This window comes from Gallinula chloropus (assembly GCF_964237585.1).
Source record: "Gallinula chloropus genome assembly, chromosome: 6".
Taxonomy (NCBI): domain Eukaryota; kingdom Metazoa; phylum Chordata; class Aves; order Gruiformes; family Rallidae; genus Gallinula; species Gallinula chloropus.
In genome coordinates this window covers 33,226,994-33,253,866 of record NC_140091.1, presented here as the reverse complement: position 1 = coordinate 33,253,866, position 26,873 = coordinate 33,226,994, and the positions used below count along the sequence as shown (strand labels likewise).

The window sequence follows — 26,873 nt, the reverse complement described above, 5'->3', positions numbered from 1 at the left end:
CCTCACCTTTTGCTTTGCTAAACTACATTTAAAGACAGTATAATGTAATTGTAGCCATCCATGTGGAAGAACCTCAGGATCTGTCCCTCTAAAGGCAGCTTGCTTTATTCATTTATTTGTCTAAAGAAATAGATTTTTTCTGAGCTCTCATTTTGGTGAGACAGTTAAGAAAATACAAGAATATATTTAAGCAAGAGTAGTATATATTAAACATTCAAAAGGATATCCATATTGTATGGGGAAGAGAGAAATTTTATTATTATACAAACATATATGTATATATAATGTAATCTTCTTCTTGCTTTATGGATCTGATCTCCTCCAAGGAGAGTCACAAATCCACACGATAGCCCTGAGTGCTCAGATTTTGCATTTGGTTCTCTGATTTTACAATAGCTGAAAGATATGTAAAAACTCATGTAGCCAGACAGCTCCCTACTGACTACACATCTAAGCAACTTCACATGCATACATTATTCCAACCAGTGAAAGCTGGAAATAACATATGCCTAAAAAAAAAAAGAAAGAAAGAAAGAGAGAAAGAAAAGCAAGCCTGAAAAGAGCCCCTTTCAGCTTCTGTGTGAAACCTTCAGGGCTCTCCCCAGCCAAACTCTACCCTTCTACAGCATGCTGCTATCTCAGGTGGGACAACCCGAGCTACACCGTTACACTCTGCAGAGTGAAGGGTGGGAATTGCTTCACTTTTATAAAAAAAGCTACACTATAGCTCTTTGTTGCTGAATGCAAATCAGGCCAAAAAAAAAAAAATAATCATACCTATAACAATCTTGCTTTGTCCTGGAGGGGTTTTTTAATTCTCTCCCAATTTTAATCATAACTTTGGTAAATGACCACTGGCCATGAAAAACATACAGATTACTTCCATTAAAAAAAATAATCTATAGTATGCAACAGATTCACATAATTTTGGTCACAAAAAAATATTAAAATGTCCCATGCACAATGCCTGACAGTGCTGCTGTGATAAAGCTACACCTGAAGCGTGTCCACAGTTGCTCTAAAATGATTCTAGCTCCTACCACCTCCCTACTAAAAGTTTTAGATAGTTAATGGTTTATTTTTCCAATCACATCTTAACTCTTAAAAGTTCTGAGTTCAACTGAGGAAATGAGGATAAATTAGGATATCTATTAGCGCCCTCCAAGGGGATCAACTTAATAGTATGTGTCAATTTTAGAGCTTGTAATCAAGATTTCTATTCTCTATGCCACTCCTTTTTTCCCCCCCCCTCAAAAATGTAGTAAGATTAGAAATCAAACAGGCTTTAGATGCCTGAAACTGATGGTCAATCTCTACAAAATCTTTCCTGCTAGACTATAAACCAAGATTTTTCAGACACTTCCAGGTTCACCACATTTGTGCATGTTTCAGACCCAAAGTAGATTTCAAACCATGACCAAAACATGCAAAGATCTGAAAACTTCAAAAGGATATTAGTGTGAGAATTGGCTTTTGCATACACATCTTTTCTTTTCATGGGGAAGCCAGGCATTTCCTCCTAACTGAAGCCACGGGATGTACCGATAAACTGCGCCAGGTTTCCACACAGCCAATCCATCAGGCACAGAGAGTTCAACCTATAAACCAGCTGTTTATACAGTTCAACTGTTTAAACCATCCCACTTCACAGAACACAGGCTCTTATAAGAGAAGACACTAACTGTAGATGGCACTACCAGAATGTACGCCCTGTTGTGTGATTCTAAACCACGGTTCAGGTTCATATGCTGAAAATTGTGAAATCACATGTGAGTATATCTCATGCCCTACAAAATCATTATTGATATAAGCACTAGTTACCAGGTTGTGATCTAAAAGATATCTACAGGGCACTGAAATGGAAACCCAACATTCTGTCCACGCGCTTTTTGGGTATTATTTGTTTTCATCCTGTTCCTTGTCAAATACATAATGCATTTTTGTTCTCAGCAAAACTAAGCAGTTTGTATATTCTCAGCTTCTGTAGTCTTCTTTTTTTTTTTTTTTTTCTTTCAGCACTCAATATTTAAACACATTCAACCTAAAAATCTCAAGCTAGTAATCTGCTGCTTGTGTCTTCCCCGAGGTGTAACTATCAACGTGGCAGCAGTGGATTGCTGAAGAGACATGAAAGAGATTATGGTTCCAGTCCTACCTGCCCACAGGCCAGGCCCATGCCTCTTTCCCCCATACCATGAGGACATGATAAATTTAACTCCAGAGCATCTGCACCAGCAGCCTATGAAACATGCAAAAGGAAAAAAAAAAAAGCAAATTTAACTTCAAGTAAGGCACTCTTTCCTGTAGCATTTACTGTTCATGTTAAATAGATTTTCTTTAGACATTTGATTTTTTTTTTTAAAGGAGAGAAAACTAGGCTTATGACAGCCTGAAAAAAATGTGTCGATCATTACGCAGAAAAATTTCAAAAACTTACGTGGCTTCCTAAAATTACAAAGGAAATGAAAATAAACAGTAAATTAAAAAGAGACAAGCACAGTAAGGAGTTGGTTCTGGAAAATGTTAAAAAATGAAAAGCAGTTACAGGGCCTTAGGGCAGCACTGAGAGCGAGGTTTGGTGGTCTGTGCTACACAGGCTCTGAAGAACTGTGACTCAGGAGTAAATTTCTCCCTTCTGCTGTAATGAATTTAGCCTCTAAATTTTCTGAGGACACCTGTATTGTGCCATTTATTGTGCTTTTATTGTTAACTATTTTTGTTTCTGAAGTCAAACAAGAGTATACAAGCATATCATTCATGCTAATTTCTGTTCAGCACCCTCCATTAGCTACAATTAAAAAGGCAAAGGAGCTGAGGTGTGCAAGGGCAGCAAACACACGTGCTCCTCTTCCTTCCTCTGAACTGCTCCAGCCTGAGATGGGGATGTCTCCCGCTGCCCTCCACGCGGCTGTAACTAGTATTTGGGTTTGCATTTGCATTTTGGTGTTGCTTATTGAACTGGAGTAACTTTGCCTGCTGTGTGGCCATGGTTCAGCAGCTCTCCAAGCTCATGAGCGGGGAGAAGCCATCCATCATTTTCAGGCATCCTCCACATCCTGGCCAGCTCTGCAAGCCCAGCCGTGCCGCACTGATGCCGGGGCTGTCGGCCTCCGTGACAAGCTGACCTTTTGTATGAATAGGTCGTCCTCCTGCCGAGAGGCACTGCGGTACCTTCTGGGGCTCCTGCTCTTTGGAAAGCCACATCCATTACCTTCTAGGTAGGATCCTGTGCGGGTGATTAAATACCACTGCTCTTCAGCTGTGGGCTCCAGAGTGCCCCAGACAGTGTCTTGCTCTGCACAGGGCAGAGACTAGCCAGTGCTTGGCAGAAGACAGTTACGTCGCACCCCTTACACGTTATTGAGTGTGTGTGAATGACTACTTTTTTTTCTTAAGAGTAACATAAATACAAACACAGACTGAAAAATACCTGCCTTAAATTTGGATAGCAATGCCACTGGATTAAAAAAGAGGAGCAAATGGCACGATAAAGCCATTCATCTTAGTCAGTTTAAAAGCGGTACTGCTCCTGTCAAGCACGGATACCACAAAAGATTTCATGGTCAATTAGGTAAATACAGGTAGAAAATGAACTAGTGCTGAAGATCACCAAGCTAATTACTGATAATGTTTAATTTCACTTCCCTAACTCCCCAAAGTGATTTTTTTTTTCCCTCAGAGGTTTAAAATGGCCAAAGAGAATAGAGAAGTGTCTTCCCACATCACCTTAGGAGGGCTTTGGACACTGTGGATAAAGAAATGCCAATGCCCAAACAAACCCGTTCAGCCATATGAAAACACAAATATCCACAGCCCTATCGACATACATATATTAAAAGATATAAAAAAGAGATGTATATAATGCTTACAAACCAGTTATATCTAAGCCAATACTAGCAATAATAACAAGCTAATTTTTTTCTTCTCTTAAATTTGTTAAAACATTCCTTTATTGACCTGAAACTACACTTTTTATTTCCTCTCGATTCTTTATGTGGAAAAAAACAGTTTTATTACAAATAACAATTTGGTAATACATTCCAATATAGACACCTTTCTGAATGAAATTACTGTGGTCTTAATCAAGTATTTCTTATACTATTCCCTATGGATGAAGGTACATGTTTTTAAATAGGGTTTTTTTTTTCCTTCAAGTTGAATCAAAATTTCAGGTGCATAGTCTGTTTGCATTTGTGTAAAATTGGATTTATATTATAGGAAGCCTGCTGACTGCTATTATATATGCTGGCTTTCTCTGCTATCATTTTGAAAGTCTGTATTAAAACTAGAATAGCATTAAATGAGCCTTTTATACTTTAAATATTCAAGAGGTTTATATTCAAAATTTCTTCTGGTGCTGTCAAACTAGTGTGCCTGTAGGCAAGGTAAGATCAAGTTAGGCTCTCAAAGGTAGAATTAAATTTTATCAGGGCATCCGTCATAACATACAGTTTGCTTAAAATGCAAATAAAAAGTATATAGATTCAAAGACTAAAGGCTTTCCAGGTACTGCTTACAAATCCAAGGGACCATTTTTATGGAACAGATTTCCTTTAAATTTACATTTCCATCATTTTAATGAAAACACAGAATAAACAAATTATAATGGACGTGCTTCAAATTCTCATTTTTCACTTCGAATCTCTTTCAGGAAATACCTTATTGCAGCTCTTGTTTTTAAGGACAATAAAAAAAAGATGCAGGAACACATTTAGGAAACCATTACCTCAGCCATTTTGGAAAGTTCTGTCCAGTCCTCTCTGCTATAGCTGCACATGACACTGGCGATCAGAATCTGGAAAGAACACAGAAGCAATCATTTTCAGCAACACTACTGGATTTTGTAACACAGGACTTTACTGGGACTCCAGACATTAAGTACCCGTGCCTGCATATGGGAGCGACCAGCATGCCCAGTGAAATACTGCTGTATATTTCACTGGGGCGAGAAATAGTATAGAAAGTTGCCCTTTTTATCGCCTTTTTGTACAGTAATTCAGGAAAACCAGCAGGTATAGTCACACACAGGGAGGACTTCTCTTTGGCATGGGATAAAGTGAGAAGCACAGCCACCCCGTACACAGAGCCCTCCAGGAAAACTGACAAACATGCATTTTTTGGGGGTCACAGGAATTAAGTTATTTACTATTTAGACAATGTCAGGAGCAGTTTGGGCTCTGTAGAGGTAGGTAAGGCACTGGTGCAAGACCTGACAACCTGATGTGCAGCGTAGGAACACAATACTCCAGCTGACTTGAGGGAGACAGGACGCACAGAAACCAGCACCCTGGAATCTCATACTGTGCACCTTAAGGACAGTGCTGGGAGCGTTTCGTGTAGGGGCAACTCAGAGGATACTCACACAACGTGGGGAAAATCTGGGAGGACTGGGAAAGAGGCACAGGGAAATTCAAGCTTTTGTGTTCCCACAACACACATTTTGTTTGCGATTTGCTGGCTGTGGCCCCAGCTCCTCAAGCCGTTTCCGTGCATCCCCTTTGCTCCCGCTGCAGCTGCTGCTGCCTCCAAGATCTTATTGCGCTCAAGTTTTTAGGTAAAACAAGTTCTAATAGGATTCTTCTGGAAGGACAGCCAGACACACACCTTTCTGATTGCATAAAATGCTGTTTGCTGTTAAACAAACGTTAGCTACTCCTCTGGTCACTGTCCAGCTCAAGTTACAAAGTTAATTTCTATTAAAGAAAATCACTTTTTCTGGACATCAAAGATCATCAGAGACTGAATCTCAGTGAGTTGGTATGCTCATGGTGAGAATTCAGCCCAGGAACTCCTTCATGGAGGACTTTTAGAAGGATGAGGTTGGCAAGAAAACAGCAAGAGACCCATATTGCAGCAGCTGGAAGGTTAAATCAGAAAATCACAGGACTTAGAAGCAGACAACTGGTTCAGTCTGTTCAAAGGAAACACCAGGAGAGAAGAACAGAAAAACATCTGGCCCCAGCTGTTGATTTGGCTCTCTTATGTGAAACGTATTAAAGCTTTGCATGTAAATTCTATCCACAGGTAGGATGAAATTTGGTTTTAATCTTTGTCACTTCCCAAGCAAGTTTTACTGACGGCATTAATATCTGGGATGAGCTTAATCTGTCCCTCCCAGTCAGTGTAGCACTTCTCCTGAACTCTCCCATAATGCTGATGGTTAATGACTCATTCATATGAGGGAAAATACTGAAAAGCCTGGTGTGGAAAGACTGTCCTAGAAACACAATTGTTGGAAATGGTAGCTCTTTAATTATCTCCATAAGAAGGATGAGATATTTAGTATCTTTAGAAGGAAGGCAAACATACTTTAAAAAGGAAGGCAACTATGGAGAAAATTAGACATTGCGAGGTTACAATCTATTCATTCAAAAGGACAATACCACTTATCATCATCATTATTTCCATTATTTCCATTGTTTTGCTCTGATGAACTTCTACCTATCAATCTACCACCTACCTACCTGCAGACTACCTACCCATCCACCTTCGGGCTGGTTTGGAAGATGGGAGCCTTTTGAGAAAGAACATGTTTGATGAAGTACCTGCCTTGCCTGCAGGTGCCCATTTGTGTGCACTTCTGGCATAAATACATGACCAAGCTTTTCATTAAACACGCACAATCATTACAGGCCATGCTTTTATTTCCCCTTTGACAGAGGAAGAAAAACCCTCTCTTTCCTCTATTAGACATTTTTCCTCTGTGAAAAACCTTATATAGCTATACAGGTTTATCTTTTCTGGAACACAATTTGCTCTATGTTCTATTTGAATATTCAGGATAATTTGAGTACTCATGAAATAAATATAAATTTCTTTAAAAAAGCCCTAATATTTTTCAAAACACAAATTGTGAAAGATACATTTAGGAAAGTATATATGACCAAAAAAAATAGTAGGAAACTAGTTAAAACATGCACTAGAAGTTAACTAGAAACCATGTCTTGTCAAAGTCACACTTTTTATAAACTAACTAAAGCAAAAAACCCAAACCGACTCAGCCACTGACAACATGATAAGGATTTTCGCAGTTGCAGTCACAATCCAAGTATATCAGAAATCTGCACAATTCAGCTTTAAAACAAGCCCAGTTTTTTTCAGCAGGGAAAGTTGTAAGACAACAAGGGCGGCTGGCTGGTTCACGAGTAGCCGAGTTAGGTTATGTCAAGGGTTATTAATGAAATTTGAAAATTCTGCTGGGAGTGTACAAAAGATGAGGAACAAGATCTGTGATGTTTCAAAGAGCTGTTAATTAGAGACAACATGTTTATTTAATATTGATTAGTTTCAGCATTCACATTTAAAATTAGGTACACACTTTTGACAGAAGCAGTGGTTTGCAATAACAAAAATAACTGAAAGCAAAAATTACATTTCTGCTGTGACTGTTCACATGAAAACCATGATCTCAGAGGGAATAATGAAAATTTAAAAATAGCAGAGATTTTATTCTCCCCTTTTCCCCAGTGTTCTCTTAGAACTTGAAATTAAACTTAATTCCTAGGTGGATACAGATCCTCCAGCACTTCATGACAACTTAACTGCTCTTCCTCAAGTGACTATTCTTGCCCAAAATGCCTCAATGGTCTTTTCTTTTGGGATCAGTACCCATGACAAAAAAAATTAAAAAAAAAATAAAAAATGATCATATGTGGACATTTAGGGGCACTAGCTGTGATGTTTCAGGTTTGAAGCTACTCCTAAAATCCCACATAGGAATTTATAAAGAAAATATGGACTATTATCTCCTATTACCTAGAAAGAGAATAGCAAGAAAGGAGTAAGAATAACAAGCTATAAAAATGAGAGGTTTTATTGGTTAGTAATAAACAGAAATTGTTACCACATCTCAGCCTATTCTCACTATTTTAATTATTCTTTTTTTTACAATGCCATGTAGCACATGACCACCCCTGTGACTTTAACAGCCCCAAGCAGCTGGTACCTCAGAGAAGTTCAGCACATGGTGCAGCCCAGGAGCAACCCCAGAGAGCACATCCTTCCTCTCGGCTCCTGAAACTCGCCGTGGCAACCTGACACAAGTTTAATTACAGTTGTTTGAACCACAAGTGCAAGGCTGCACCACGCTTGCCGGGCTTACAAGAGTAGACTACTGACAGATCTTACAATAAAGCTGCTGCTAAAGTGTAGTAAGTGGTAAATGAAGGTTGACTAAATTGCAGCTTTGTCATAGCGTGAGTGAGGGCTGCCTGCGAGCCCGCGCGTGATTGAAGCACAGCGGGATGCCCAGCCCATTCCCTATTCCAGATCAGAAGCGTAGCTGGCATACGCTGTTCCCTCTTCCTTCATCCAAACCGCTAGTTTGCCTATTGTCAAGAGATCCTGCCTCCTCTGCCCCACGTCAAGGAGCGTGGCAGCCCTGTGGACCCCGCTCCCTCCCCGACCATCACCGCGACAGACGTTGCCAGACAAAGCCTTTATGCCCTGACGTTACACGAGGTGATAAGACAATTTCTCCCAGTGCCACAGCGAACAGACACACGTTTGTAAGGCCAGACGCTGTTGTATGCTCAGAATTTTCTTGATCATCCATGGAAGAAGGTGGTCTACAATAAAATTGGTTTTTTTTTGGTTGGAGGGAGGGGAGATGGAAAGAGGAGGGTATATAATGTACCATTTAGGACATGATTCTACGATGAATATACCGTAGCTAAAGCACTTAGTAAAAAGCTACATTTCACACGATTCTGTAACTAATGCATTAGTAGTTGTTCTACTTAAAAGGACACTGACAAGGTACTTCTCATAATCCTTAAAATATTTTTTCTCCCTGTTTATAATAATCCCCTGGAAGCTTAAACTAGAATCTATTTCCCTTGCGAATGTTTTTTTTCTCTTCCATTATCTCTACGTGGATGTCTCATGAATGCAATAGCATTAAAAGAAATAAAAAGGATGAGGTGTGCCACTGTGTATGTTTTCAACAGATCTTTCTTCCCTAACACATGGAATTCACTGCAAGAGGTTACAAAACAAAAGGAAGGAGAAAAAAATAACTGGGCCTACTTTGGGTCAGACAATCCTGAGAACATCTATTTAAAGCCAGACAGCAGTAAAACTCTGGGTAGACAATTACCATTTGTCCTGTACTGCTCTGCAGGGAATAAGGGAGTTTCAGTACACTCAAAGAGTCTGAAAAAAATCTCAGGGGGCTGGATTTAAATGTGAGCACTGTCAATTCCTGCAAATTTAAGAAAACTTCCCAACAGACACAATGGAATCACAATCCTCTACCCTCATGCCTGTAATAACCATATTTATTTTGGTCATACAACACCAGCCATAACCCATACCTTTTCCTAAGTTGTTCTTCCAGGTCTGTGTGTAAACTCCCTGCGCTTCAGGAATATCAGCTGCCCATATAATTCCTGCTTTCTCTTCCCTGCCTGCCCCTTCTCAATGCTGCACCAGGCTGGGGGACAGATCTGCATCATGTGTCCACAGATGCTCTGTTTAGACACTGCAACTGGCCTCAACCTGTGCCCCTTCTGCTTTCTCAAACACTTGCAAGAATCCCCAGGATTTTATTTTTGACATGCATAGCCCTTGCAGAAATAAAAACAGATCCTTAATATCACCTTTAAGAGACTGTTCCCCTGAAAGCTATAAAATCAAGGAGATTTCAAGAGGGTTGAAGGACTGTTTTTTAACAGCTACCTTTTTGGGAAGCAGAGTGATGGAACAGGATAATTGCTATGGATAGATGGAGTGCAGAGACTAAGGACTACATTAAGAACCAGATTTCAGATACCCACAAAATTATTCTTGACCAATCTAAACTTCAGAAGGTATTTGTGTTTAGGTCAGATGGAAAGACCTCAATCTTCCTTTGAAGATATGTCCCTTTATCCCAAAAACCACAGTGTAGCCTCAGTAGACGACCTGTCTAGTCAGAACAAACTCAAACGTTTTTAACCCAAATTGTTCAGGAAGCATTTACTAGGCAGAAGCTTGGCACTGAAGAAATAGCCTCTCTAAAACAATGGCAAAAATAACATACTCGCTCGGCAGTGAAAAGACATTTACATCCTTACAAACACATTAGGGAAGGACTCGGCAGCTGTATCATTATTTCACTTCATTAAAATCCCCTGTGTCTCCCAAGGAGGGGTATGGGCTCTCAGCTCCAACCTACCCCATCTCTCACTGGCACACCGCAAACCAGCTGACACAGCCGGAGCACTTCCTGAAGGTCCTGTACACGGGTGCCTAAAAGAGCACGTGTGACACCAGGTTCTTGGTGAAGACTGAGCACTCCTCAGTTATTTCAGTGACATGACAAACACCCTGTAAATACTGAACTGGAAAACACACGTGTTGCATGTAGACTTCTCACAGTTCTTTTGCACACGGAAGGCGGAAACATAGGGTCTGTAGGCCGCATCCTGCCCTACCCAATACTCCGACCTGCAGCCTCCGCAGCAAAGACTGAGCAGCAAGGGAATAAAAAGAGCACCACAGGACTCTTTGGGGTTGGTACCGATTTTCCACCTTGTCCAGACTCACACCATTAGCCTGCATCTGCCAGCCTGCCTCTCACACCCATCGGGTCAGGACACAGCTACGGCCCATCTTAGCGGCTGACTGCCTCTCAGTGCCACGTGTGGCAGTCCTCTGCCTCTCCAAATGGCCACTGGCGGGTTAAATTATCACCCTCAAAATCACCCAGCAGGAATTACCAATGCACAGAACATTTCTAAGAGTCTGCCTGCAGCAAGCACTCTGTATTGCACAAACACACGTAGATGTGCACCACTGAAAACCTATGGGAGCACAAAGATTCATCAGTGTAAAACAGCCCAGCCTGATTTTGGGGCCTTGTAGACCCAACCGGGTTTTCTCTCCACTTCTTGTTGTAATTTTTGATTTGTTGCAGAACTGAAACAAAAATAAGCTTCTTATTAAAAACTACCTAGAACATCAAATCCCATGCAATAAGAAACTTAACAATTGTAAACCCTGTCATGTCTCTGAGAAGCAGAGGAATTATCTTGTTATCAATTTAATAATGGAACATTGAAGTAAATGATGCCATCCACTGACACCAGTAACACTGTCTCTCCTGGGAAATTCATGTTGGTAAGAACTGTCAATCTAGATGGATATGGACATATTAAACATTGTGCCTTCAGTCCATAAATCTATTCTTTCTATGCTGCCTTAATAAAAAGATTCTGCATGATGATAAAGAAAAGCAATGCAGAATGTCTTGACATTGCTGACCTATAATTCTGCTTCTCTTCTTTCTTTTTTCGGGGAGTGGAGAGCAAAGGATTTCACAATCTCTAACCAACCATTATTTTCCTACTTAACTTGCACTTAAAATACATTTAAGATAATTTGAGTAAATTAAAATAAGACAATTACAGGATATTAGTATGCTTATTATTTAGCTTCCTTTTTGTAGTAAAGCTTCCCAAAAAAGCCCTATCTTTACTTCATGACTTTATACTGAGATGTACAGTTTGTTTTTCGAAGTGAATGTGAGATAGAACAGATCGACACAAAACCAGGCCAAACATTATCAACACACAAATAAAACTAGGGAAGATGATGATAGGAGTTTAAAAATATTACTATTTGCTCACCCTACCACACACACAAAATCAGCATGATCAGAAAAGAACAAAGATTCAGTTCTCAGGCTAAACAGAGATGCTTATTTTCAAAGGCAGTTATTTCTGTATGATGACTCTACTTCTATCAATGAGATTCCATCTATTTAATGAGATTATTTGATGGATGTCAGTGAGTACACTGGGCTACAGCTTCAAATTAAAGCCTAGAGTTGTTAGGATCTAACAACCTCAGAAAAATAAAACCGAAGGATTATGAACAAACCCATTTCTTTTTAAAATAACAGAATGCTGTGCCTTTGACAGGAGCATTAAGCCAAATAGATTACTCTTTAGGACTGGCTGCACCTGTAGGAAAACAAGGGAGCAGCTTGGCGTTGTAATTGCTCCTCTGCCACATAAAACTCAGCATCTTATCAGCCACCATCAGGGTGAGACTTGAGCTACCATGGCCTTGGCCCTGCTTCTCTGCATAGATCATGCACATGGCAAGTGTGGATGAATGAAAAGTTAACTTTCCATTACAACACTTAACAAGAGTCCTACCAACCTGCAGTATGACTGAATGCAAAATGAACGGACAGTAAAACCTCCTGATGCACCTGCACCTCCTACGCTTCAGGGCACTCTTTAATTAAGATGTGGTAATTTATTAAGAGTGAAAAAGAGGCCATGGAGTATGAGTTCCCCAAACCAGATGTTTAATGAAAGAAAATATAGCACTTGTATGAAACACTTCAGGGGAACTGAAATATTTTACGTGATTAGAAAAAGTATGTCCATTTTATGACAGACTATTGAAAATGTCAGTGCTTTAGGGAAACCCTTCAACTCCCATTGAAAATTACCCATGTGGTTGCAGGCTCCCTTGGAAATTTGACAGAATCCTCAGGAATTTCTTTTGCATAGGAAACCTCTCCTTGTCCAACCTTTGGTCTCTTTGGTAATGAGTGAAAACAAATACACAGGTAAAAGGAAATTAGCATTTCTGGGAGGAAGAGATGCAAGTTAACAAAGGCTGAATCCAAGAGAGGAGTGAAGGCAGATACTATTTTCCAGCAGTACACCCTCCAAACAACACCCACAAACCCTTGGATCTGCCATGCCCCTGCTGTACTTCTGTGCTTTACTTAAAATAAAGAGGAAGCAGAGGAGGCCAGTGCAATATTGGAGAAACTAATAGAAAAAGGACGTATCTAATTCTACAATGCTTTAGACACCTGCTGTGACCTGTAGCAGAAGCTTTACACCAGGGTGCTGACACATTATTGAATCTTCAGGCCACATATGGAAAACAAGGCTGGCAAAAGACAAGATAAATCCGTGATTTTTTTTTTACTCCACCTCTAGAAATTTTTCTCTCATCAAATTATCTGCCCAGACAGACACACAACCCTTTTAACCACAGTTCTCTGAGCACCTCACAAATTGTTACTGTTTATTCTCAGGGTGGCACAGGCAGTGCTCTGCAGGGTACCCCTCTGAGATGGGGAGCCAACTGGAGACGAGTACTTTGACGGGCTGTAGGCTACTCTGTGGGGCAGTGAGCTGCTGCTGACTGAGAGGAACCCCAAGATCCCTTCCAGTCCCTGACTGCTTCTAGATACATGCAGATGTATTTCCTCAGTAACTTAGCTGCTTAACTTATTAGGAAACAAATTCAGTCGAAAATAAAAAGAGACAAAATGAACACCGATAACTTTGTTAGAGTTCCTTAACTCCTGCATCTAGTCAGTCAGCAATTCCCCAGTCAAATCTGTCTCTTTGCACCCCTGAGAAGTCCATCCTATCTCTTCCCTTGTTCCATCACCCCCGGGGCTTCTTCTAATTCACTTCCTTGGATTTGAATGCTCAAGAAAACCAGCAGTATTTGTGCTGGTAGAGGAGAAAAACGTAGCTCAGCAAGGAAGGAGAAAAACCCCTCACTTTTACACGTTGGAGCCCTGTGATCTACTTCACTGTGTGACATTGCTGATGCCAAAGCAATGCCTGGGAGGAGTAAGTGATTTTGTCAGCCTGACTGCATCCTCCACATCTCACCCACTCTGTGCACCATTATCCCCATAGCGACATACTGAAAAGCACAGATAATTTACCTGATTTTGCACAACCAACTCTTAGGTCAGGCTGTTGAGATAGATGAGGGCATGCACATAAAGGTGGTGTGGGGGAACAGGCTCCTCCTTTCTTCAGGAATCTGACGGCTTTATATGTCAGCTACAGGGGGGACCTATCGGTCCCTTCATGCTATTTGCTCCTGTCTGGTCTAGGTATCGGGTATCACAAAGAGGAGAGCTCCTCACACTCCAAAATCTGCCTGATTATCAATGGGAAGGGTTTACATCATGATAGGAATCAATTTGCAGATGTTCACAGGGCTGGAACACAGGATCTTTTCAAAGGCTGGTGCAAGATCAGTGAAATCCATCCCCACCAGAACTTCACTGAGCCTCTCTTACAAAATAATCTTTCTGGGTTATTTTCCTGTTCAAAAGCATGAATGAAAGGATGGTAGAAAGCTACAATGCACACAGTAACATACTAATACCCATCTATCTATTGATCTTCATTTTCTTCTGAAGCCTTTGCCTTCCTCCTCCAGACGCTAGAATGATTCTTTCGAAGAGCACTCAAGTTTCCACTTCTTTGGGCATCCTCTCCAAATCCATATGATTTTCTTTGAATGGTCTGATTTCATAAACAATTTACTTTGAGCAGAAGGTTGGGCTAGCTCACCTCACCTCCTGAGGTTCCTGCCAACCTGAACTTTCATATGAATCCTCCTTGCAAAAACCATAGATGATCAACAAGTATTCTTGCCTCATTCTCTTCACGATCACTTCATACTCATGCACCAAGCAGAGAGCCACCCATCTTTAGCAATTCTGACACTGAGCCTTCCCCAGGCACAGGAACCTGCTGCAGTCTGGTAACTGTCTTTTATCTCTGTATTTTGCCTTCTGCTCCCTCACATAATCTTCATCAATCTTAACCATAAACTAGAATCAACAGTAGCATTTCTTACACAAAATTCATCATTGCCCATTTCAAATTATTGGCAATAAATTAACATTCAATAACATATTATCAGTAAGATATTTTAGGAAATTTTAAGTGGGAGAAGAGAGAAGATAAGAAGGCTAGGCAAGGAAAAAACATGCTTTGGGGATTACACAAAGACTTCAAAAATAAATAAATATTTTAATTTGGAAAAAATGTCTCATATATAAATATTTCTATAGGTAAAATTACACTGCAATAGTCCTTTATCAAAGAAATAAACTCTGCACTCTGTCAGGCACAGAATTTTTCAATACGTTAAGGTGAAATCTCTTGTTTTCTGTTGAACTTGACCTTGTCGTATAAACTTCTTATTATCTCCTGATATCTCCCTGCTGGGCCAAAAATTCAGCAAACAACAGTGCCAAGATGCACCGAACCTCATGAGGGCAGGTCCTCAGTGCTCCCATCTGAGATATGACCAGAAAAATCTCATGAGTGGGTAGCTTTATTATTTTTGTCTGCAGACATTATAATTTACTTAAGTAGCTAGCTGTTATGTTTGATGACCCAAGTAGTTTTCTGGCTACCCTCCAGCAGCAAAGAAGACACAAAATTAAGGGCTGGAAGTTGGCAGCTACCTTCTGACTAATCTTTCCTCCTCAACTGCCAGTTCCACCTACCTCTTCATCTTTTAGGGCAGCTTATCTGAAGATGCTGAGAAACTGAAAGAGGACTTGCTGTTTTCACTAAATACTTGGATGTTTAATAAAATGGTTATCTAAGTTGTTCAGCACACAGCTATGTGATTGGACATTTCAAAATCAAAATGCATTGAACAGTCTATGGGATCACAGTCGCATTCAGAGGAAAGCACTGTAGGACCAGCTGCCATCTAACATTGGAAAGATTTTATCAATGACCCAGCAGTAAGTATATGTGTCCCCAAAAAGACAAACCAGACATGAGCCCTGTGAAATGTGGATGCCTCAGGCAGAATCAAAGGCAGAAGTCCTTCCAGAAACCAGAGGGGTGCTGACAGTACATTAGGGGAACGCAGATGTGACTTATGTTCATTTTTAATGCCCACCCTTTACCCTGAGGTGCACATGCTGCTCACAGGTAGGAATCTGGGGTACATATAAAATTCACACAACCTCTACTCTCACCTGAGCTGTAGTTAAAGGAAACATTCCCCACACTAATTCAGATTTCAACACGGAGATGTATCTCGCACGAATGGCTAAGTGTCCAAGAATGGTTTGGCTAAGAATAAGTCTATCAGATTCTTACACTGCAAGAAAAGCACTGCAGATTTTTAGAACTGCTAGCCTGAAATTTAGGAACAGAGCTTCAATATAATTTTTTTCCAAACCTAAGACCTCAATTAGGCAGAAGCAATAAACGTAACAAAAAAACCCTCCAAAAACCCCAAAACCAAACCCCAGAAATGTTAAACTGAAAAAAAAATTAGAAGAAAAATAAACAAAAATTAAAACTTGAAATAAATTAGGGTCCCTGTGTTTAAACAATATGAGAAAGATGTAGAAACGAACCAGCAGAAAAGTATTCTTCCAGGGAGTTGTGAGACTGGCAGGTGCAGCGGCAGGAACTAGGACAGAGAAGTACTCTGATGGTTTCTTAGAATTTATGTTTAACTTATTGGCTCATAACAAGGGATGTATTTAGGTCTCCTGGAAAGACACTTTTGCAATATTTATTAAGGTTTAAGTGCTCAGTAAATAAGTACTTACTGTCACATTTTTCCTTCAACAATTAAAAGAATATTCCATCTCCACTAGATATGCACACAGGGCTTAGATGCACTAACAAGTTACTGCCGATTGATGAGGTACCACCCATTGGCACACCTGCAGCCATCCGCTGCTTCAGTGCTCTTCCAAACCCCATGAAACACAAGGTACATCCAAAATTGAAGAAATTCATATTGACTTGAATTAGTTCATATTTGCTACAAGTTACAAATATGCACACAGGTAGTTACCATACAGACTCACGGTGATTTGCTACCCCACAGTAACTTACTGGCACGTCTGTGTTCACCTTATCAGTGTATCAGATTAATGATATATGAAGAGAGAAAGAATTTTGCTTCTTGGGTCCTGCTGGCCACCTGACTTGGCACATTTAGCAGCTGCTATTTAACCTTAATAGCAAGCACAGTTCATTAGTTTCAACCAGAAGATAAAAAATGCATGAAATTATAAAAGGCTGAACTGAGATGTAGAATATGGAAACGTGACAGATATGAGAAGTTTGGTGAAGAAGACTATGTAAAAGTTTATGATCACACTTCTTAAACTCAGTGTGTATAAAAAAAGTTCAGAAGCTCCCAGCAGTGCTGAGGGTGTGGATTAAGATCAATTCAGAGCCCACCAAGAATTCTTCTAATCTACATGTTCCTCTCAGTGGATAAGGAAAAAAAAAAAACCCACATATTGGAACACTTCCTTCCCACATCTTGCTCTGAATTTGAGATCTTTCCATAGCCCCCCTCCCCAGAAAGCACGAGAGACTGGGATATAGTCCAGCTGCTGTCAATCAGACTGAAGAGCTGGCTCCAATTCTGATAGATTCAAGCATGTGCCTCTGCCTTCCTTGTCTAAGCTAGAACATGTCTGCACAGAGCCAGCTCTCCTACTATCGGCAGAGTTCAGAGCAGTAAAGTAAACTCTTTACTTGCTCCTGAACAAAAATAAACTGTTTGATGGTATAACTGCATCTACACCAGGGTTCTGCCAGGACAGCAGTTAGATGCAATTTTATTTTTAGTATTCCTAGCCTACATAAGTGTGTGAGGAAGGCTTTTAAATATAGACCTAGCCTTCATATTTTTCTTCATTAGAGCTCTAGCAGAATGCCTAAAATGTAAACCACATCACAAAAATTAAGTGCAGAATATGGGCTACAGGAACAGCATACGCTTATTACATTTATCAGGCACAAATTTTCTTTCTTATTATTACTCTAATAGACATTACATAAAACAGAAAAAGCAGAATTATCTAAATCATTCATATATATACACTCAGTGCCTCATAGAAGACTAAAATCATATCACAGCCAGTATAAATGAACATTAAATCTATTGTCCATTTTAAAAGATCAAATTTTTTAATTTGCCCAGTTGCCTATGACAAACATGATACGTAAACTGGGGAGAAATGTTTGGGGATAAATGTTCTGCACAGGTACTAAGGCTAGCAGAATTTTCTCCTTCTTACAAACTTTGGATTTTAAATTTGATGGGATCATCGACTGTTTACAATTTTAAAATTTTGCCATTTGGGTGTTTACTTTTTTAACACTGCCACAAGGTCATTCCCTCCCCATCCAATGGCAACTTCTACATCCTAATATTAGAACAATAACTACCCAGAAAAGGGCATTTCCCAGGGAGTAATGACTGGCTGGGAGGAGTTGATGGCCCGAGGCACTGCTGAGGGCCATTAACCCTGGCCGGTTATTAATCGCCAGGAAATGCCCTGCACCAAGGTTGTTATTGCTATTTTAAGCACAGATTGGGAGGGTGGGGGGGAGCGTGAAATGGACATCTTAGTGTACAGCATTTTTTAACGCATGGTGCCACTTCCTTTGTTGCGGAGGACATTTCCAGAAGGCAGGAATGCTCTGCCTGATACCCAGGCAGATTTCACAGATCGTTTCGCAGCACTCTATTGTGCACGCAGAAACTTACCAAACTGAGGAAACAGTTGGGGGCTTTAAGAGCTTTTCTTTCCTCTCTAAATAATAGTCTGCATAGAAAAATAAAAGGAAATTCAGACCTTAATAAGATGAACAAAAACATGCAACTCTTCATGTCACTGTCAGCAGAATTACGTCCTAGAAATATCTTTTTAATCACACTGTCTTTATGTTTAGCGCATTTCCTTTGTCGATACCCCGGCTTAATGACCATTCACATATCTCTTCAAAAAAAGGAATTCTTAGCAGCAACAGCCAAAGCACATCCTGAACCATCTTCAGCTGATGCTAGCCATTAAGGAGTTTGTCTTTTCCAATAATCAAGCAGATTGGGTCATTTTCTAGGAGATGGTTGATGAAGTATTTCAGAAACTGCTTTAATTTTCTCCTAGTCCTTACCCCGAGGCAAAAGTTTTAAAGACGTGTTCATAGTCCTCACAAAACTGTGAAAATTGTTCTTTTCTTGCAGGGATCAATAACTCACTCTCCAAATCAAAAGGATATTCTTAGCGTAGGTACAAATAGCCCTTTGCCTTACTGAACTACTCACTATTTGTCAAACCTTAGCTGCGAAAGTAAAACAAACAAAGTCAGTCATGGCTTGGTAACGTGCACAGGAAGAAAGTCCAGTTCTGCACTGAACTAGTTTGACAGGTGTCTTGGAAAAGATGCAGTTTAGAAGCAAAAAACATCAAAGATCTTCTCACGCTTCTCCTCAAGGTCCTAATTTGTCACCACAAATGGGTACATTTGAATCGTAGACTGATTGTAAAAATCTCACTGAATTTACCATGTGGCTCTATTCTCAGTTAAAATTTGCATTTTCCAGCAAAAGATATGTGCTCTCTTATTCCCTACAAATTCCCTGTAGTTCCCTCAAAATGATGGCTGGAGTGTGTGCTCCCACCTCTTTTGCCAGATTAATAACATAGTCTTTAAAAAACAATTAATAACAAAATCACCAAACCCAGTATTGTGGCAGTTAGGACTGATCAGTATGACACGTACTGCATGACCATTTGAACATGTGTGAACAGACATTGTCTCTGGGGAAATTTTTAGTGGACTTTCTTGTGTTTCTATATATGGGACCATCTGTGGTGACCCTCTGGAAGTGCAGCCTTTCAAATCTTAGTAAATTGAAGGCAGCACTTGAATTACAAAACCCTTAGCACAAAATTTCCAACTAGTATGAAATATATCTTCATCCCAGCCTGAGTTCAAGCAATGTAGTTACATGCTAATCAGGTTGTCAAAATGTAATACAGGCACAATGGTCCAAAGGTTGAGACAGGACTGGGAGGCAGAGAGGGTTTCTGATCCTGGGTGCAAATCTAACAGCTCTTCTTTGTGCATTGACGATGTAAGCCCACAGGAACGGGTTACGTAGCTCAGTACCCTTTCTCTGACACACACCAGGGCCAGCTCTCTAGGGCAAGCTTACAGGAATAGTTCCCAAGAAAAGTCTCCCAGCATTTAAGAAATCTGTGACACAGGAATTCCCTGAGCCAGAGCTGATGCACTCCATAGCCTGCTCTAAATAATTTCTCCAGTTGGTTCGTTCTCCACCCTTCTGTACCTCTGGCACTCGCAGTGCCCTGTGAGAACGAGCTCCGCAGCCACAGTGGCACGTAGTGAAGTGTCTCCTACTGCTCATTCCCACCCATCATCCTGCTGGTTCCAATCCAACTACACCCTTGTGAGACAGAAAAATCTAACCACACAGAGTATTCAAAATGTACAAAAAAAACAAAAAACCCAACAGAACCAATATGCCAGCATAATGAGTGTTTCTGCTTTGTTCTCTCTTCTTTTCCCAGAAATTCTGTGTTTGATATGCTTTATTTCAGCATTAAGCAGAGATTTTCACAGTTCCCTACTGTAACCCTAGTATAGTTAGCTTAGAATCAATCACTGTATATATAAATTTAGTGCTGTTTTATCCCATGTGCATACAACATTTATCTTCATTTAATTTCATCTGGCAGTTCATTGGCCAGTCACGCAGTAATGCAAGATCCTTCACAACCCTTTACAGTCAGCTCTTATCTTTATCTCCCTAAAATACCTACTATTGCCAGCAACATTTAGATTCCTGAAATTCTCTTTCTTTTCTAGATTGTTAACAAACATTTCAAATAGCACAGATCCAGTGAGAATTTTACTGGAGCTCTCTAGCCACTGTGAAAATTGAGTATTTATTCCTTAACATTATTTTCTATGTTTTACTAGTTATTTAATCATGTGGGTTTCTTCCCTCTAATCATTTGGAAACTTACTTTTCTTTCAAATCCTTCAGTGAGGGACCCTATCAAACACTTTCAAAAACCCAAACTCACTTTATCAGCTAAGTCTCTCCTGATTCTCTGAAGGAACCTTTTAAGTAATAGCATACTACAAAATGGGGTTCTTTACTTTTTTTTTCCTTATTACTAATTATATTTTTTAGAAGATTTTATGCCAATTTGTGCACAATGATAGAAGATTTAAGGTCTGTATTTCCTCTGATGTCTCCCAAAAGGAAGTGTTATACTGACAGCTCTCTGCAACTTGTCAAGCCTCAAGCAGATCTCCTATAGCCAACACTACCATCAAAAAATGCTGATGACAGATGAGAATTTTCCTGTATTTTCTTATTTGTTTTACTAACACCTAAGCCTCGAGAAGTGAAAAATTTACAGCACCATATTTTGTAGCTCCACCCAATCTCTACTAAGATTTAGGTCATATGAACCCTGACCAATTTTTATGTCTTATGGAAGAGCCTTTCCCAGAAAACTTCCTTCCTTATAAGAAAATGTGATTTCAAAGATCAAATACATCAGCATTTCTGTTACCAGGATCTGCTTTTGTTCACTTAATTTTGCAAATAGCATCTGCTATGCCTACTGAAATGGATGGGCACTTGTGGTGCAAATCCACTGAGTAAATCAGAGTCCTTGTTGAATTCCTCCTTAGACAGCACACAGGAAAGTGTGTCCTGCTAGCTCATGAAGAACTGATCCAGTGCCAGGACAAGGAGGACACCTTTGGGATGGGGGGAGTGAAAGATCCCTGGAATAGGCAGAGGTATATTGTTAATGTGTCTGCTCTCCTTTCATGTCAGCTCTCCTCTCTCTCTAGGAAGCATCTTTCTGTACCGGTTTTCGACCTCCCTTTTCCTTGTGCTGAAGGATGACAAGAAAAAGGGCAGGTGGTCATACTCTCCACGCTCCAAAACCTCTTCTCTTCTACTCACCACAGTATCCACTGGGGATTGAGAAGCCTAGGTCACTCCTGCACTCCACACTAGCTATGGCCACGTGGTTTACTACCTGGGCAAGGTAACCAGTATGTGTGCCTTATTCCAACCCCATCCTCCCTCTCCAGCTAGGATTTCCTCTGATCTTAAGGGACTAGGCCCACTGCCAGTTTCCTGTAGTGAAAGGGATCTTTTCCATATGGTGAATTTAACAACTGCTGTGTGGGCTTTTTCACCTCCTACCAAGCATCCACGATGGCTGGCTTTGGGAAGTTTAAGCTGCAGCAATAACAACTTCTGGAGTTTTTTAATGTGATTTGTGGATTTGAAATTCAGATAAAGGTACCCAGGTAGCTGTCCTGCACTGCTGGGCACTTCCATGACAGGGAGTGTGTCAAACTTCCAGGTAGCCCAGCTTGTGACCTTGTCCCTTTGTACTCTGTCCTTTTCAGTTCATGTGAAAAGCATCTGGGCTTCCAGTAAAGGTCCTCTGACAGGCCCAAGAACACGTTGGCTGTACCCTCCCCATTCAGGGCCACAATACACTGGTTGGTACCAAGGGATGTCCATATGGGTACAGCCCTACCTGCTTTAGAAATCTTTTGTTCCACGCTAGTAGCTTTTCTGGCTCGTCATGATGACTGTGAACCCTCATGTGGATGAACACCTCAGTAAGTAGTTGGAGTGAAAAGTATAATTTCATTGTGATGGAAAGGCAAAGCTAGCTATACCAGCCCCACAAAGAGTAGGTGCTTATGGAAAGAGCTGGCTGATGATGTAATCTTCGCTTCTCTGAACATGACTCCTGCGAGGATGAAAGTTCCCTGCATCAGCTCACCTAATCCTCTGCATTACAAATGCTATTCCAAATTCCTAAGTATTTCAAATTTGAAACCCAAATGGTAAACCAGGCTATTTATTACCTTTTATAACATGAATCAAGTCAGTGAGTGCTATCTCAAAATGTAAATACTATGTACTCTATGCAACATCCCACAGACTTCTGAACACCCATCCAAAGTAAAAGCTATAATAATGCCTGCAAAAATACACAAATTATTTCTAATACATCCAGTAAGAAAGCCAATTTTGACCTTCTCACAGTAAAGCTGTGAAGTCTGTGATTCCTCTGTATTTTAATTTCCCCTCTCCCCCATTTTTTGTTCCTTTATGTTAAGCCTCAGAAGAGCTCTACAGTAATTTTAGATATTCTGGTCAATTCCTTGCAGTAACCAGATTATAAAGTCTAGTGCAGACTTAGAAAGGGAAAAGGTTTCTATAAATGTATAAATGTTGCACAGTCTGTAGAGAAAAACTGCTATTGGTCTTACACATAAACTTCATATGTAGGACCCCACTTCAGGGATCATTTTGGCATGCTAATCAAACCTTTCCATGTAAACCATCCAAATAACAACAGTCCTATTGTAAATCTATTTCTATTAATCTTATAAATTCAGTAAATCTTTCTGAACATAGCATTTTTCTGCACCAAAAGTTATTCACAGGAGCAATGCACTCCCCTATTCCTGTTCAATTATATTTTACTTGCTCTACAACCCCTCATTTCTGTCATCACGGAGCAGAATTAAAATATGGTTTTGTTGCCTAAATAAAAATAAAAAAAAACCCCAAACCCAAACCCAACCCACCAAAAGACATAAAAAAAACAACCCTGAACACCAAAACCAAACAAAACTGGCTGCCCTTTTCATGCCTCTGTGGTGAAAAAAGATGCAAAAATTAAAAACTAATTGCACCATTTCAGGAGATTAAAAAACATAACCCCCCAAAAGTCCCCCCTGCTCTGCAAGTCAGTTATCAGCCTGAGATCCAGCGAGCTGTTCTCACATGCTCTCTAGCACGGCTACTCCTGACAGGTGCTCCTGGGACATTCTGAACAAAATGTTGAACAAAAATACATCTTTAACAGTTCCATCCTTGAAAAGCTGCTGTCTGCTGAGTAACTGTCAGAGACTGTCAGCAACGTTCTGCAAGCAGCAGAACAAACATTAAGATGACAAGAGTTTTCAGCTTAGTTTTGGGGTCCAAAAGTACTTAATGTTTCTAGCAGGAGAGGTTTCTCAATTCAACACATCACGACACTGATACCCGAATCACAGAGTCAGTGTCAGAGCTGACAATCTGATACATTCCTTAGAGTCATACAGCAGCCCAAACTCATTTGTGTTCAGTCAGGAGGCCAAAAAGTTACTTTTAAGACTTCAGTGTATTAATACAGCAATATTGAAAAATATTCAATTTGGCATCTCCTTCCAAAATCCCATTTCCTTCTTGCAGTACAAATTTCTCAGACACCTGCCTGTCTGCGGTGGACTCCTCTTAGCCCGGTAGGGAATGACATTTCCCCTGCAATCTGTTTTGTTTCATTAATTGTCCTCTCAAAGCGCTGTATCTGTACTGGTGTGACCTCCTGCACATGCTCAGACACAAACTAATTTGCTTATTGGGGTTATTCATAAAATTGCTTATTTTTTTATCATCTACGGTGCACCAAATACAGTTTTGGGAGGGTAGAGAAAGACTACCTGGCAACTGTGTCCATCACCACCTTACTAAAACCTCAGTCCACATTTTTGCGTAGAGAAGTGTTTTACTGCTTCCAAACCTTGCTCTCCTCAACCTTGTTCTCTTCAGTGCAGATGCTTAAAGAGGTTCCAGGGCAATATGAAACCTTAAAATATTTGGCCAGCTACTAGGCAGAGTAAAGTATATAGACATGCTTATGAGACTGGACAAATAGACATCTGTGTAAGTAGATGACTTCCCAACCGACATGAAAAGGCTGAGCTGTGGTAAGCAAAGTTTTTGACAAAGGAACTGCATCGGTTTGTATGCCTTTTCTGATGAACAAAGTGCTACCCCCAACACATCCTATTCCCTCATGTTAACGACAAACGAGACACTCACGCTGGGAGTGTGGTTAGCAGCAGTTTATTCAGAGAGAAAGAAACAGTGCTGGGCGGGAGGAGACCTAAGTCTCACCACTCCGCGCTGTAGAGAGGTAGGATCCAAGTATTTATACTCTTTAATAAACAAAGCAATTTATTTTCCAGTTATCTATTAATTTTTGTGATTAGCCAAGCAAAGTTTCATATTCATTTTTGTGATTAGCCAAGCAAAGTTCATATATTATTTTTCTTCGTCTTCTTGTACAATCATTAAACAGACTTTTTCATTCTTCATTATCGATGACCCTGGTGTAAGATGTATTTTGCACATGGTTTCCTTTCACACTAGTGTGGTCACAAACTATCTTATAGGATGTTTTCCAAATCCGCCCCGTCTTCTTTCTCTTCCTCTGATCGCTCATTCCATTTCATAAGCATAATACAAAATAAGCTTAATATTAACTTCAAAATGTTTTACCTTTGTTTTAACTCGTACAAGCATAAAAAGAATCATTCCCTCCTCCTGCAGTTTATTTTGATCGAGTCTAGGCAAGCAGAAAAGCTTCTAAAGCATTCCGTTTATGATCATTCATCTAAACCTCGTACTATTTTCAACTATTATCGGAAGAATCAGCAAACGTTCATAACACCTCAGTCACCAACACCAATTCTCACAGCTGCCAGCCTCACTGTGCACACAGCCCCTTGTGGTACCAGCGTGCGGAGACGTACTGCCACCGCCAGCATTCACAGCTCTCAGCACAGGCACTGGCCATATTGTAGCTCATGTCAAATATCTGAGTAGAAACTTCAGCAGGAAGTTCTCCTGCAAGGTTTCATAATTTCCTTTCCAAGTTTCTCAGCCACTTCCTACTCATTACACTTTCACCAAAGTAAAAGTTAAGGTTTTTTTTTTTTCCCTGCATAGTTTTCATTCCTAATCACATTATTAGGTGAATTCTACCTGGCCAAATTAATATTTCTTAAAGTAGTTTCTTGAATATATACCATCAACTGCCATTTTTTTCAGCCACTTTCTGACTGGGAAGTACACCGATATACCACACAATCAGGTATCACCTCAGTTAATAGAACGTGGAAGTAAGGAAACATGGCATTAGTGTTAGATCTCTTCTCCCATCACCTAAAGCACTGCAAATATTGCATGTCGAAATTACAGTCCAGCCTTACTGACAACTTCATGCACTTTCCATCTGTGGTGGGTTGATGCCAGCCAGCAGCTGAGCCCCCACCCAGCCACTCATTGCCTCCCCACCTTCAAATCTCCCCTCTGCCATTTCAGACCAGTCTAAGCAGGCCTAACAAAGGGAGAGTTTTTCTATTTCTCATTATAGTGTTGAGATAATATTTGTATTACACGGGAACAGCTTTTGTTGGCCTTGGTCCTAAACACCCCTCTATAGCTGGGAGTAAAGAGAACAGACTAGCAGACTATGGTTGAGGTTTCAGTCATCATTCCTCTCAAACAAGGACCAGTTAAATTTCAATCTGAAAATTCTGACGGTATTTTTCTTTCATTTTCTTTCTTGAGTCTTAATGTAGCATTTTACAAACAACCTTTTTTCTGGGGAGTAGGGAAGCAAAATTTGCAAATAAGGTGTCAGCTTTATACTGATTCAGAAGAGATGTTTTAATATTACATTTAAGACTATGAAATTAATAAAATAATTGTTCCATCTTTTCTCGCTGTCAGGTTCTCGGTCTGCATTACTGAATAATGAAGAAATTTCCATTTCCTCCTAGTTAATAATTTCACAGAACGATAAATCCTGTGGTATCAGATGCTATGTGTGGCCACAAGACAGAAAAATGTAAATACTTAATAGACTCTCATGACCTCCCCACCCCTTTAGTTAGCCATGTAAGGAAGATGTTTGGATATCATGAAGACAGGACAATATAAATAAGTAAAACTACAATATCTGTGAAAGTGAAGAGAACAGACAAATACAAACAGACCCATTTTCTTCTTGCTTTCACAGCTCTCTGAAAGGTTATTTCCTCAGTATGTAGGAAAGCAGTGGATACAGCATTTTTAAAACTGCATCATTTGAAAATTTAACAATAACCAATGTTGAATACCATATGTTTTAAATGATCTCAGCTAAGTTGCTGAACTAATACCTTACTGAGATGACTGAAGCACCAGAAGGTAAATAATCCCTTTCTAATTGGATAATTTTGAGAAGTACCTAATCTAAAAAAAAAACCAACAAAACCAACCCAAAAAAACCTCTAAATCATCTTGGGCCTGCACTGTGTATAACATCTAATTTCTTTTAGTATGTGTGTTTTCTGGAGAAAAAAAACAAACCCAAACAGTAATACTGATATTAAATTAACTTGATTAAAATTGAAACAGTAAAGCTTTTGATG

At 40.0% G+C, this 26,873-nt stretch overlaps 1 protein-coding gene across 1 annotated transcript in view; it reads right to left on the bottom strand.

Annotated features, from left to right (window-relative positions):
- DPYD (dihydropyrimidine dehydrogenase) overlaps positions 1–26,873 on the bottom strand; it is a gene marked incomplete at its 5' end in the record, with an annotated part of 351,370 nt that overhangs the window by 106,281 nt on the left and 218,216 nt on the right. The window contains 2 exons of the mRNA XM_084266073.1: positions 2,156–2,239; positions 4,727–4,795. Of these exons, the coding sequence (XP_084122199.1) occupies positions 2,156–2,239; positions 4,727–4,795 (153 nt within the window). The remainder of the gene's footprint in view (positions 1–2,155; positions 2,240–4,726; positions 4,796–26,873) is intronic.